Source organism: Pteropus vampyrus, unplaced genomic scaffold, assembly GCF_000151845.1.
Source record: "Pteropus vampyrus isolate Shadow unplaced genomic scaffold, Pvam_2.0 Scaffold235, whole genome shotgun sequence".
Lineage (NCBI taxonomy): Eukaryota > Metazoa > Chordata > Mammalia > Chiroptera > Pteropodidae > Pteropus > Pteropus vampyrus.
The window spans coordinates 742,828-754,189 of record NW_011889016.1 but is presented as its reverse complement, the minus strand read 5'-3'; the positions used below and the strand labels follow the sequence as shown (position 1 = coordinate 754,189).

At 64.1% G+C, this 11,362-nt stretch overlaps 1 protein-coding gene across 1 annotated transcript in view; it reads left to right on the top strand.

Moving 5' to 3' along the window:
• Window positions 1-2,172: 2,172 nt before the first annotated feature.
• The window catches only part of LPCAT1 (lysophosphatidylcholine acyltransferase 1), a gene marked incomplete at its 3' end in the record, with an annotated part of 24,266 nt that continues 15,076 nt past the window's right edge, over window positions 2,173-11,362 (top strand). The window contains exons 1-2 of the mRNA XM_023519757.1: window positions 2,173-2,316; window positions 8,822-9,036. Coding sequence (XP_023375525.1) covers window positions 2,183-2,316; window positions 8,822-9,036 — 349 coding nt within the window. The remainder of the gene's footprint in view (window positions 2,317-8,821; window positions 9,037-11,362) is intronic.

Sequence of the window (11,362 nt, the reverse complement as noted above, 5' to 3'; positions counted from 1 at the left end):
GGGGTTTTAAGATCAAGTGTTAAAACTAAGGGAAAGGCTACGAGTTGTGGAATCGAATTAAGAAGGTGCTCGCGGGAAGCTGTGTCCTCACGACGAGTGCTGGGAAATGAGGCATTTCAGAAAATGACACTTCGGGCTCGGACCACGAGGAGTCGAATGGACCGTGAGTGTGTACGAGCTCAGGAGACGCTGCGGAAGGGCCGGGATCCGGGCCAGACCACGACAGAGACAGAGCACGGGCGACCGGCCGGAAAGCAGGCTCGTCCACTAGGAGAGTGCGGTCAGTGCGGGCCGGGAAGTGGCGAGGCAGAAACCACGGAACGGTGACACGCGGGCTGGTGCGGGGCTGGCGCCCGGCCGCAGGGCAGTGCCGCGGGCGCCGCACTCAGCTGTCGCGAAATCATGCACCATGGGAAGGTTGGTGGGGGAGGAGAGCTCTGCCGAGGGCTTCCAGAGGGTTCCGCACCGACAGACACTGAAGCGAAACCAGGAAAAGAGAGAGAGAGAGAGAGAGCTGGGCCCACGGCGGTCGGGACGCGCACAGAAGTCCCCTGCGGAGGCGGTGGCGGCCAGGCGGACGCTGTCCCCGCAGGACCCACCCAGAGGCAGCGGCACAGGAGGGGACCGGAGTAGCCTCGCCCAGGACCCGGTGGTGGTTCCGCCAGCAGACCTGGCGAGTCCCTCAGAAAGAGAACCGCACAGTCGCACCCAGCACAGCCAGGGCGTCACTACGAGCAAAGCTGCAGCCACACGGCACGCAGCGAGGACGGCACGAGTCTCGCGGACGGTCTGTGACAAAGGCCAGCACCCGGTCGTGGTTTAGAGCAAAACGAAGCCCCAGAAAGGCAGGAACGGGAGGTTTGTTCTCAGCAGTGAGACACTGCCGGCCCGGGGCCGCACGCCCGTGTGGGAAGCGCTGTCACCAGCGTCAGCAGGCGGCTGGTCCGCTGTCACTGCTCCGCTTGACCGCGTGCTGGACGGAGGTTCTGGCGGGCGTAGACACCGCAGGCCCGGAGGAGGAGGGAGAGGGAGGGCCGCTGACCGAGACATGTGGCTTCAGAGCCACGCCGTCCTACAGGCGGCTCGCGGGCACCGACACCGTGGCCACTGTGCACGGGGCGCCCCGCAGGCTCCACGCTGCGGCACAGGCGCGGAGCGTCCGCGGTTGCGGTCCGCGCGGGAATGACGGCTCAGAGATGCCGGCTGGAATGCACTACGCTCAGCAGATTTCCTCACCTCTCTGTGTTTTTTTCACGTGGACACTAGAAAGCAAACTTGCACGCGCGGTTTGCAGCGTCTGCTGCTGGGCAGGGCCGGTGCTGACGGGGAGCCCGGGAGACCCCGCAGAGACGGAGCGGGGCCGACCCAGCAAGGGGAGGTGGCGGCCGTCCGGCTTGGCTGGCCTCGCCCGTCTTCTCTGCGCCGGACGGACAGATGCGGAGCGCGCATCGTTGCCCGCAGAACCCGCACGTGCGGCCCACAGGGCTTTCTGGGCGAGGGGTCCGGCCGCCCTCGCCGCCCGGTTTCGAGCAGACCACCTGGGCCCCTGCCGGACGCAGAGCCCAACAGAGCCGGCCGCCCCCCTGACTCAGCCACGCGCCCGTCGCTCCCTCCCCCCGCGGTGCGTTCGCGCGGTCCCCTCCCCCTCCCTGCAGGCCCCGCCCCCACGGAGCCCCGCCCCCGCCTTCCCCGTCCTTGCCCGGCTCCCGCGCTGTGACTGCCGCGGGCTGGGAGCCACTCAGGTTCTCTAGTCTTCCTGCTGTCCAGTCTTGCCAGCTCCACACCTGCCACCTACCGCATCGCAGATGGCAGCTCAGTGTCGCTAGGTGCCCTCGTGTCACAGGCTCAGGAGCGGGCCGCTTGCGGGGGCGTGGGGGCGGGGCGGGGGGCGGGCACGGGGGGCCTGGGGGCGGACTGCCTCGGGTGTGGGGGCTGGCCCAGCACTGCTGACGTCAGGAGAGCACCTCGCCTGGCTCCTATGCCATCCCTCTGGGACTTGGGGACGAGGGGGAAGAGGTGGCAGGTGGCCAGTGGCCCACTCACTGTCTTTGAGTGGACAGCGTGGCCAGGGCGGGCCGGTGCGGGCCCCCGGGACGGTTTGCATGCGCGCCGCCTGGAGGGGAGTCAGGTGCGCTGGCGGCAGCTTCTGAAACGACCCCACGTGTCTCCCCAGATCGCAGCCATGACGCTGACGCTCTTCCCGGTCCGGCTGCTGCTGGCCGCCTTCATGATGCTGCTCGCCTGGCCCTTCGCACTCCTCGCCTCGCTGGGACCCGCGGAGAGGGACCCCGGGCAGCCCCTGGCCTTGTGGCGGAAGTAAGTCCTCGTCTGCAGAGCCCGGCTTGGCGTCACCGGCCGCCTCCTCGTGCACATGGCTGCTCTTGTTCCCCAGTGCGGCCCGGTCCCCCCCCTTCCCAGGCCGCTGTCCCAGGCTGCTCTCCCAGCCAGGACTCTGAGGCCTCCTGCCACCACCTCCTGTGGCAGTGGCCTCTCCCTTCCCTGCCACACCCTGCCACGGCCTGAGGCCAACAGCTCTGCGAGCCACACGGCTGCTCTTTCCGTGTCCCCAGCAGAGTCCCCCCATGTCTCTGCACCCCGGCACGGAACTCCCCGCTTTTGTGTCCCCAGCCCTCGGAGGCTGCTGACTCCTGTGCGGCTCGCTCCACTGCCCGCGTCCGGTCCCTCTGTGCCTCACAGGCCTAGGCACCCATCCTGTCACGTGCTGCACGTTCTGCGTGTTCGTGAACCACAGTGCTCAGAGGGGTCCTCTGCGAACGTGCCTTAGCTAAAGGCCCAAGGTGGGCCCCGAGGGACCGAATCAGATCATGCACTTCCTGGTTTATTTAAGTGCCTGACGCGGCTCTTTGCTCAGTGTGAGTCGTTAGCAGTGAGGCTGTCAGGTGTCGTCAGGGTTTTAACGGGTATTCTCAGCTTAGACGGCATCGTTCCTATCAAAAACCAAAGTGTCGACAGATATCTCTGTGTGTTTTAACAGCTCTAATCAATCGTGGGGGTCCTTGAACGCTTTATTCAGAAATGAACACATTTGGTTTAGCGCGGGGGTCGGCTGAGGGCCCATAGGCTGAACCTGGCAGCCGCCTGTTGTTGTGAGTGAGTTTTGGTGGCATGCAGCCCCGTGCACACACTCATACGCTGCCCGGGCTGCTGTCCTGGGCAGTGGAGTGGTTGGGTAGAGGTCCTGTGGCCCATAAAGCCGGACCTTGCCGCCTGGCTGTCACAGGTCAGAGGGTTCACTCAGTCCTCATCCTTTTCTGCAAGTGTGAGCCACAAGGTCATGGGTGCCTGTGACGGGCACGTGGGGTCCAGCCCCTGTCCTGATGTGGGGTGTCCCCAGTGCCCACGTGCCCGTCAGACACAGCCCTGACACGCAGGGTGGGGACAGCCAGCTACAGTGCGAGGCTTCACCGAGCAGTCGAACATGGTGTGGCCAGGCTCGGGGACAGTCTGGGTCTCTTTGTGGACCCCTCCTCATGGCATTGCACGTTCTCAGTTTCAGAGGAACCAGGGTCTCTCTTGCTCCCTAGACCTGAAGGCAGACCATGGCCAGATGCCCACCCTGTCCCCAGCGCAGAGCCTGGCTTGCGGGCGCTGGAAAGTGCTTCCCCGACAAGCGGCCAGCGAGGGAATGGGTGAGCCCCGCCCTTTGGCCTGAGGTCCCTCTTCCCGGCGCTGCCTTCTCTGCCAGCTGCACTTTCTACCTTTTCAGAGTAGGCGATGAGGCTGTTTCCCGGCCCACGAGCTAACGCCAGGCAGCTTTGGCTTTTCTTGACGTGAAGAATTCGCTTGGCCTCAGCAGGTAGTAAATGGGCCGCAGCAAACAGCTCCAGGAGCCCTGCCTCACAGCTGCCTCTGGGTTCAGAGACCCCACCAGGGAGGTGTGGGGCCCGCAGAGACTGACCACGTATCTACCGTTCCGTGTGTGTGCCGGTGTGTAAGGGTGTGTGCACGTGTCTGTACCTGTGTATGCATACGTGCACATGTACTTGCATGTGTGTGTGCTCATGAATGACTGCACACGTGAACATGCACAGTGTACACATAGCAGTGGCTTCGTGTGTGCATTTGCAGGTACGTGAGTGTGCACATGCATGTGCGCACGTGTGTGCTTATATGTGTGTGAGCATGTGCATGTGTGCGCACGTGTGACCGCACATGTTTGGGGGTGTGCGTGCTTCCATGTCTTCGCATGTGTGTATATTCGTGTGCTGCGTGAGTGTCTGCATGTGTTTGAGCATGCGCGTGTGTGCGTGTGTGTGGCTGCGCATGCTTACATTTGTGCTGCATGCTTGCATGCCTGCGCATGTGTGTGAGCATGCATGTGCGTGTGTGTGTTGTGAGTGCACGTGTGTTTGCGTGTGTGTGTATTTCCCCTATGTGTGAGCATTCGCACGTGTGCACGTGTGCCCCAGCTGCACACATCGCCACACACTCGCCCGCGGCGCAGCCCTCGGCTCCACACAGCGATGTCACGGGGAGCTCACGCGTGCTCGGCCTGGGCTGGGACCGGTGCTCGGGGAAGCGGCCAGCCAGCGCCCACACTGCCGTCGCGGAGTGCCCGCGAGTCGGACCCTGGAGTCAGGAGGGATGGGCTTGGAGCGGCCGGTCCCGGCACACGCTTCTGCACAGCACGGAGCATCGCCGTGTGGCCCGGGGAAGGGTCGTTTTGTGCTGTGCACAGCTGCGTTTCTGAGCCACTGGCGTTAGATTAGGGAGCATTCGCTGACTGTAAGTTAGTGTCGTTCGGACCTTCTTACGATAAGAATCTTTCTTTCCAAGAAAGGAGGAATGACACAGTTTCACAAAGAAACTTAATTTAAATTATTTTCAGAATACAAAGTAACACCTTACAGTAGTACCCGCTCGGTGGGCCGACGGTGACGGTGATGGTGGTGCTGACCCACGTGGTTTAGAAGGAGGGCTCCTCCTCCACTCAGGCTGCCTCCTCCCCGAACCCCGGCCAGGGACCTAAACAAGACGCCCACTTCCGGACGCTGGAAGTTGGAGGCCCAGGGGCGGGAGGTCTTGGTGAGCCCCCTCCTGCTGCAGACAGCACCTTCCTGTGGGTCCTCACAGGGCAGGGAGGGTCGTGCAGAAGAAACCCGTTTGTCAGGCCAAAGCCCCACCCTGTGACCTCATGTAACCTTATGTCCAAATGCAGTCAGGGCCGGCGTTGGGGCTTCGACAGAGACGTTTAGGGGACGCGGTTCAGTACTCAGCAGAGGGCAGCCTCATACCTAGTCCGTCTCCATGACGACTGCTGGTGCCACGTGTCTGTCCACAGGAGGCCGGGCCAGGCTCGAATTGACTGTGAGCTTCGCTCCGCTCTCCTGGGAGCCTCCCCGCCCAGGGTCATAGCCTCGGACTGCCCCAGAGAGGCCGGCGGGACCGTCCCGCTCCGGGCCAGCCTGGCCCAGCAGTGAGTGGAGGCTCGAGGGCCCGCAGCAGGGGTCAGTGCCCAGCTGCCTGGGCAGCCCTGCCAGTGCGCCTCTCCCATGGCCGAGCTCCTTGCTGCAGCAAGACCAAGTCAGACGCGCACGTCATGGCCACCGAGGCCCCCACCGCTCACACCGCCTGCCCGTTCGGGGACCAAGGCCCTGCGGTCACCCCTGGGTGCAGAGTCAGGACACGTCCTCAGCCTGGACACACCGTCTCCTCAGCTTCTAGTCACCTTCCCCCTCCCGGGCCCTTCCCATCTGGCTCGCTGCGTCCCCTCTCCCGACCTCTGCTCCTGCGAGTCCCTGCACCCCCTGGGAGCCCCCCTAGTTCTGGGACACAGACGACGCCCACAGGCCAGGGGCTCCCAGACCACTCCTGCAGCCCCTCCCAGAGCTTACCTGTCTGCAGGTGAGCTCCAGGCTCCCATCGCCCCGCCCACTGCAGCCACAGCCCGCCTCTGCCACGGGGCTGTCACCCTTGTTCACAGCAGCCAGGCCCGAGAATCACCAGGATCCCCTCCCTCACACCACCCGTCCACACCAAGGAGACGTGCCGGGTCCACCTCCAGACACCCTGGCCCCTGCCCCCCGTCCTGGGTCCCAGGGGAGCTTGTCCCTTGCCCTCCTCCCTCTCTGTCTCGGCAGAGCAGCCAAGGGGTCCTCTGCAAAGAGAAGTCCCAGCCCCGCGGAGTCCCGTCCAGGTCCCCCACGTTAAGGTCTCGTCCCACCGTCCCCGCCCTGTGTCCCTCCAGGCCTCCTGCCATGCCCCACACGGATGGGCACGGAGTCCCTCGGCGCTCGGCCCCAAGCGCCCTGCTCCACTGTTCCCACCCGCCTGGCGAGACCCTTTCTAATTTACTTAGAATTCACTAACTTTTAAAAACCCTTTATTTCCCCCACTAGAGTGAGGACTGCGGGCGGGCGGGGGTTTCTCCCTGGCTTCCCTGACATGCCGTCCGTGCCTGGCGGGGAGTGGGCGCCCAGTAAACACTGGGCGGAGGACGGAGTCCAGCAGTGAAGGGGGCGGCAGTGAACAGTGTGTCTGCAGGCCCAGCCCTTGGTGGGGTGCACTGTCTGCGGGGCGCGCTGTCTGAGGTGCACTGTCTGCGGGGTGCCCTGTCTGCAGGGTACGCTGTCTGCGGGGCGCGGGCTGCGTTTGCTCGTGGTTTGTCTGCCAATGGCACCACGATCCAAGGAAAAAGGTGTTTCTGGTCTGTTGAGGACAGACCCTAAGTCCTGCACGGCAGAAGGCAGCTTTGCACGTTTGCACGTGCTCACACACGCACTCACATGCTCGCACACTTGCATGCATTCTCGTGATCACACGCTCACACACTCACATGCGTGCACACGCTCGTGCTTGCATGTGCTCACACACACTCACATGTGAGCGCGCATTTGCACACTGCAGGGACGCCTCGTGGGAGAGAGATTGTTTTGTTTTGTTTCTTTTTCCTTGTTTGTTCACAATTTTCTGGAGGACGGAGCTCTTTTTAGAGAGCGGACACGCAGGAGAGGCCGCCGCGGTCCGTGTCTGGAAGCGTCTTCATCCCGCGCGCGCCCCACGGGTCGCTTAGGTACAGGAGCCGCGGTGCCGGGCCTCGCGCCCCCGGAGCTGCGGCCGTGCGGCTGCGGCCTGCCCAGCCCTGCCCTGGCGCTACGACCTGTGCTCCTGGCCAGCGGCTTTTAGGGTCTTCTCTTTGTCCTTGGTAATTGGAAAAGTCCTCAGAGTCTCTATGTCTGAGACTTAAGAAATTCATTCTGCTCAGCACCGCGATGCGGGGTGAAGGTGCGTGTCTTCACATGGTTCCTGCAAACCATTTTCTTCCCATCTTACCGTCTGCCCCGCTTTTTGCTGCCCCCCCCGCCCCGCCCCACGCGGAGATGGCTCCCTCTCGTTTTCCAGCCTTTCTCGCGAATCGCCTCTTTCCGTAGTGAGGCCGCTGATTCCCGAGAGTGTTTCTGTCCATCGACTCCCGGTGGCAATGCTGGGATGGGATTTTAAGCCCCTCTTCTGAGCTTGCTCCGGGGCTTCTCAGGGTTGTAGTCTGTCCCTTCACGTGGCTGCTTCTGCCCACATGTCTCAGATTCTCAGGGGTCCAGTGCGTGACAGGTGGAGGGGGGCGGTCTCCGCCCAGGACGTTTCTCTTGAGTAGTGTTTGGACTTTTGGCCTGAGGTGGTGGATGTGTGTCTGACAGAAAGATGGAACTCTGAGCCGCACGTTTTAGCAGCTTCCGTCCCCTCCCGCCTGTGACCCCGCCGTCCCCCGGCTGGTGCCTTTTCTCCCCCCGCCATGGCCTCACCTGCTCCTTACGCCGCCGTGGCCATCTGCCGACTCGCTTCGGTGCGTGTTTCACTGAGGAGCGGCGTGGACACACGGACGTGTGCCAGCGCTGTGGCCGGAGCCGCAGAGCGCGCCAGCTCCGTCCCCAGCAGCCCAGTGTCACCGCAGTACTGCTGCTTCCCATTCCTAGCAATGGAGGGCGGCTCCACAGGGCCCGTGCCATTCTGGCCACCGGCCACCGCTCAGATCGGGGGCCTCGCCTCCCGGCTCCTCCCGAGGGGTGTCAGTGTGGACGGTTCACAGCGCCTGCGTTTCTGCAGCAACTTTGCCAGCTTCAAATGCCCGGTGACCCATTCTCCCTGGGACCGGCGTGTGGCAGCCGCGGTGCCCCACGTGGTGGCACTCGGCCATGTGTAGTGTTGTTGACACGCCATAGTTGTCAGAGGTTACCACAGAAGGGGACCCTCAAGTTCAAACGCCTAAATCCTCACGTGTCTCAGGGAGAGTAAAGAGGAAACCAATTCAGTTACTCTAGGCTGGTTTTTACTTTATCTTCCAAATTTATTGTTCCTCTCATTTCGTCCAGAAAAGGCCATTTGCTTCCAGGAGCCACCGACGACCAGCGGGCGATGAGGCCTGAGCTTTCCACGGCCGTGGTCTCAGCTCTGGCTTTCGCTCCAGGTTTTAGGGTGTAGTTTCACTGTTTGGATGTGTTGTTTCCATTTGAAACATTCACATTCGGAAAGGTAATACGTCATTTTCTAACGCCTGTGGCGTCGGCATCTTCGGTGTCGGCCTGTGGCCTCGCGTGTGGCCTTGCGTTGTGTTTGGGCCACGTGTCGTCTCAAAGCTGCTGGCGGTGCGGCGGAGCCGGCCCGGCGTGGCCAAAGGGAAGGCCGGTCCACTGCAGGCCAGGTGCTCGGAGGGGGCACCTTCCTGCCCCTCCCCCCAGGAAGTCGGTGGCAGCTGCCGCCCAGGTGCGGGTCAGCGCTGGGACCCCGTCCGGCTCCGCGTGACCGGCGAGGTCAGCGGGGCTGGGACCCAGTGCTCAGCCCGTGTGACGAGTACCCTCTCCCGCAGGGTCGTGGACGTCCTGCTCAAGGCCATCATGCGCACCATGTGGTTCGTCGGCGGCTTCCACCGCGTGGTGGTCAAGGGCCAGCAGGCCCCGCCCACCGAGGCGGCCATCCTCACCCTGGCTCCACACTCCTCCTACTTCGATGCCATCCCCGTCACCATGACCATGTCGTCCATCGTGATGAAGGCGGAGAGCAGAGACATCCCGATCTGGGGAAGTGAGTGAGCCCCGCGGGCCGGGGCGGGGGGCCCAGGGCAGGGCCCGGAGCTGTGCGTCCTGCTTTCTCCCCGTCACGACGTCCCGTGCCGCGTGTTCCCGTGAGCACCGGTGCCCTCGCGTACCGCAGCGTGCCAAAGGGTTCAGGCTGTAACGAGAGCGCGTCACCTCCACCACGGCCGGTTCCAGGAGTCTGGGAACAGCTCAGGCGCTCCATCCCGCTGTGATAGCCCCTGTGCCGTAAACCCGGGCGTACGGGGGTCCTGAGGCTGTGTGACAGAGTGCCAAAACCGGAGCCTAGAACCACAGACACGCACGCGCTCAGCTCTGGGGCCAGGAGGCCCATCGCCTGCTGTGGCAGGGCACACGCCCCCTGAGGCCTGGGGACAGGCTTTCGTGCCTGCCAGCTCCCGGCACGTCAGGCGCCCCTGGGCTAGTGGCCACGTCACTCCAACCTCTTTCTCTGTTGTCACACGGTCTGTCCCTGTGTCTGTCTCTCTTTTGTGTGTCTCTTATGAGGACCCTCGTCGTCGGGCAATCCAGGTTGATCTGAAGATCTTTAACTAGTTCCTTCTGCAGAAGCCCTTTCTCCAAACGCCATGGTCACAGGTTCTGGGGGTCAGGACGTGGGCCCATCTGTGGGGGTCACCACGGAGCACACTCACCATGCTGGGAACTAGAAGGGGTCCTGGGTGCTCCACGTGGCCCCTCACCGCACCGGCGAGCGAACACAGCTTCCCACGCCCAGCCTGGCCCCAGCCAGAGTCCACGGTGCCCCGGTCAGCGCCTGTGCCAGCCCCTTCCACATCTGCTCTGCCCGGCCCGGCCTCTGCCGCTCCCCTCCTCCCCTCCCGCCTCCGCCCATTACGCTGGCCTTCCCACGGACCCTGGAGCAGGGCGGGCCTGGGCAGGGGCTGCGGGCACGGCAGTGGCCACTGGCCCCAGCTCCACCACCCCGAGTCTCCACGTGGCACTTAAAACGCTGGCATCCGTGGACAGCCGCAGAGAGAACACTGCATAAGCTTCGTCTTTCTGACAAGGGGCGTTTTGAGAGGAGGTCCAGGATGTCGTGTCCGTTTGGCCCAGTGGCCGCTACCACTGTGGACTCGACTGAGGGGGGTTGGGTGGGGCCCGTCCGGCCGCTCTCATGGGCCACGGCAGGGCGGCTGCTACAGGTGCTCGAGTCCCACAGTCTGGCACGGTCCGTTTCTGGAGGGGACCCCCTCTGGGTGGCAGGCGCAGGCCGTCTCCCCTCCGTCCTCATCGTCTGAGCAGTCAGGGGTGGTCAGCCGGGAGGAAGAACTCTCCCGGCGGCGAGGAGGCGGGTGTTCAGACACGGGGTGTTCAGACACGGGGGGGAGAGCACCATCGGCTCCCGGGGGGCCCAGGTGCTGCAGCCCCACTGGCCTGACCAGACAGACGTTATGCCTTTTGAAAACACGCGTCCTCCTTGCTCTTTGGAGACAGCCGGGAAGGCGTGGACACCACGTGGCCCTCACAAGTGACGGGCACTCGGGCCGGAAGCTGGTGGCGGCGCCGAGCCGGCCGGGTGCGTGGTGACAGCTCGCCCGCTGGGAGGGGCCAGCTGCCAGTTCTGAAGTGTGAAGTCAGTTCCGAATTTTCTCTAAGCAGCGTGCCCCCCTCAAATCCTGCATGAGCGGGCCCATGTGCCGGGAGCCTGGGCCGTGGAGCCTCCGCCGACCGGCGGGGCCGGCCGTGTGCGTGTCCTGGGCCTGCTGTGGCCGTCCGTCCACAAAGCAGCAGGAGGCCCGTCTCTCCCATTCCGGGCCCAAAGTCCAAGCTCGGTGTGGGCGGGGCTGGCTGTGACGGGAAATCCACCCCAGGCCCCCCTCCAGCTTCTGGGGCTCCCGGCAGTTCCCGGGGGCCCTCGGCTGTGGCCACGTCGCTGCCCTCTGTGCTGACACGTGGCATTCTCTCATGTCATGTCTGTGTCTGTCCGTCCTGCAAGGACACAGCAGCGATTACAGCCCACCCCCCACAGCCTCGCCTCTCCACGACCCCCACCTGCAAGCACCCTGTTCTCAGATAAGGTCACAGCCTCGGGCACCTGGGCTGGGACGTCAGCCAGTCCCTCTGAGGGACGCAGTCCCACCCACAGCAGGAGCCACGACGTGCCCGGGCCCTCTGCCTCTGAGCCAGGGCCCCTACGCCCCCTACGCCCCCTTCCCCAGCACGCGACAGAGGCCTCTGCCCCCCGGCGGGTCGGCCTCGTTGGTCTCGCTCCTGAATTGCCTCCCGTGGACACTCGGGGTTGTTACCTTGGGCCCTGCAGGCTGTGGGGCTCCCCGCTGTCGTCTGAGCTCACC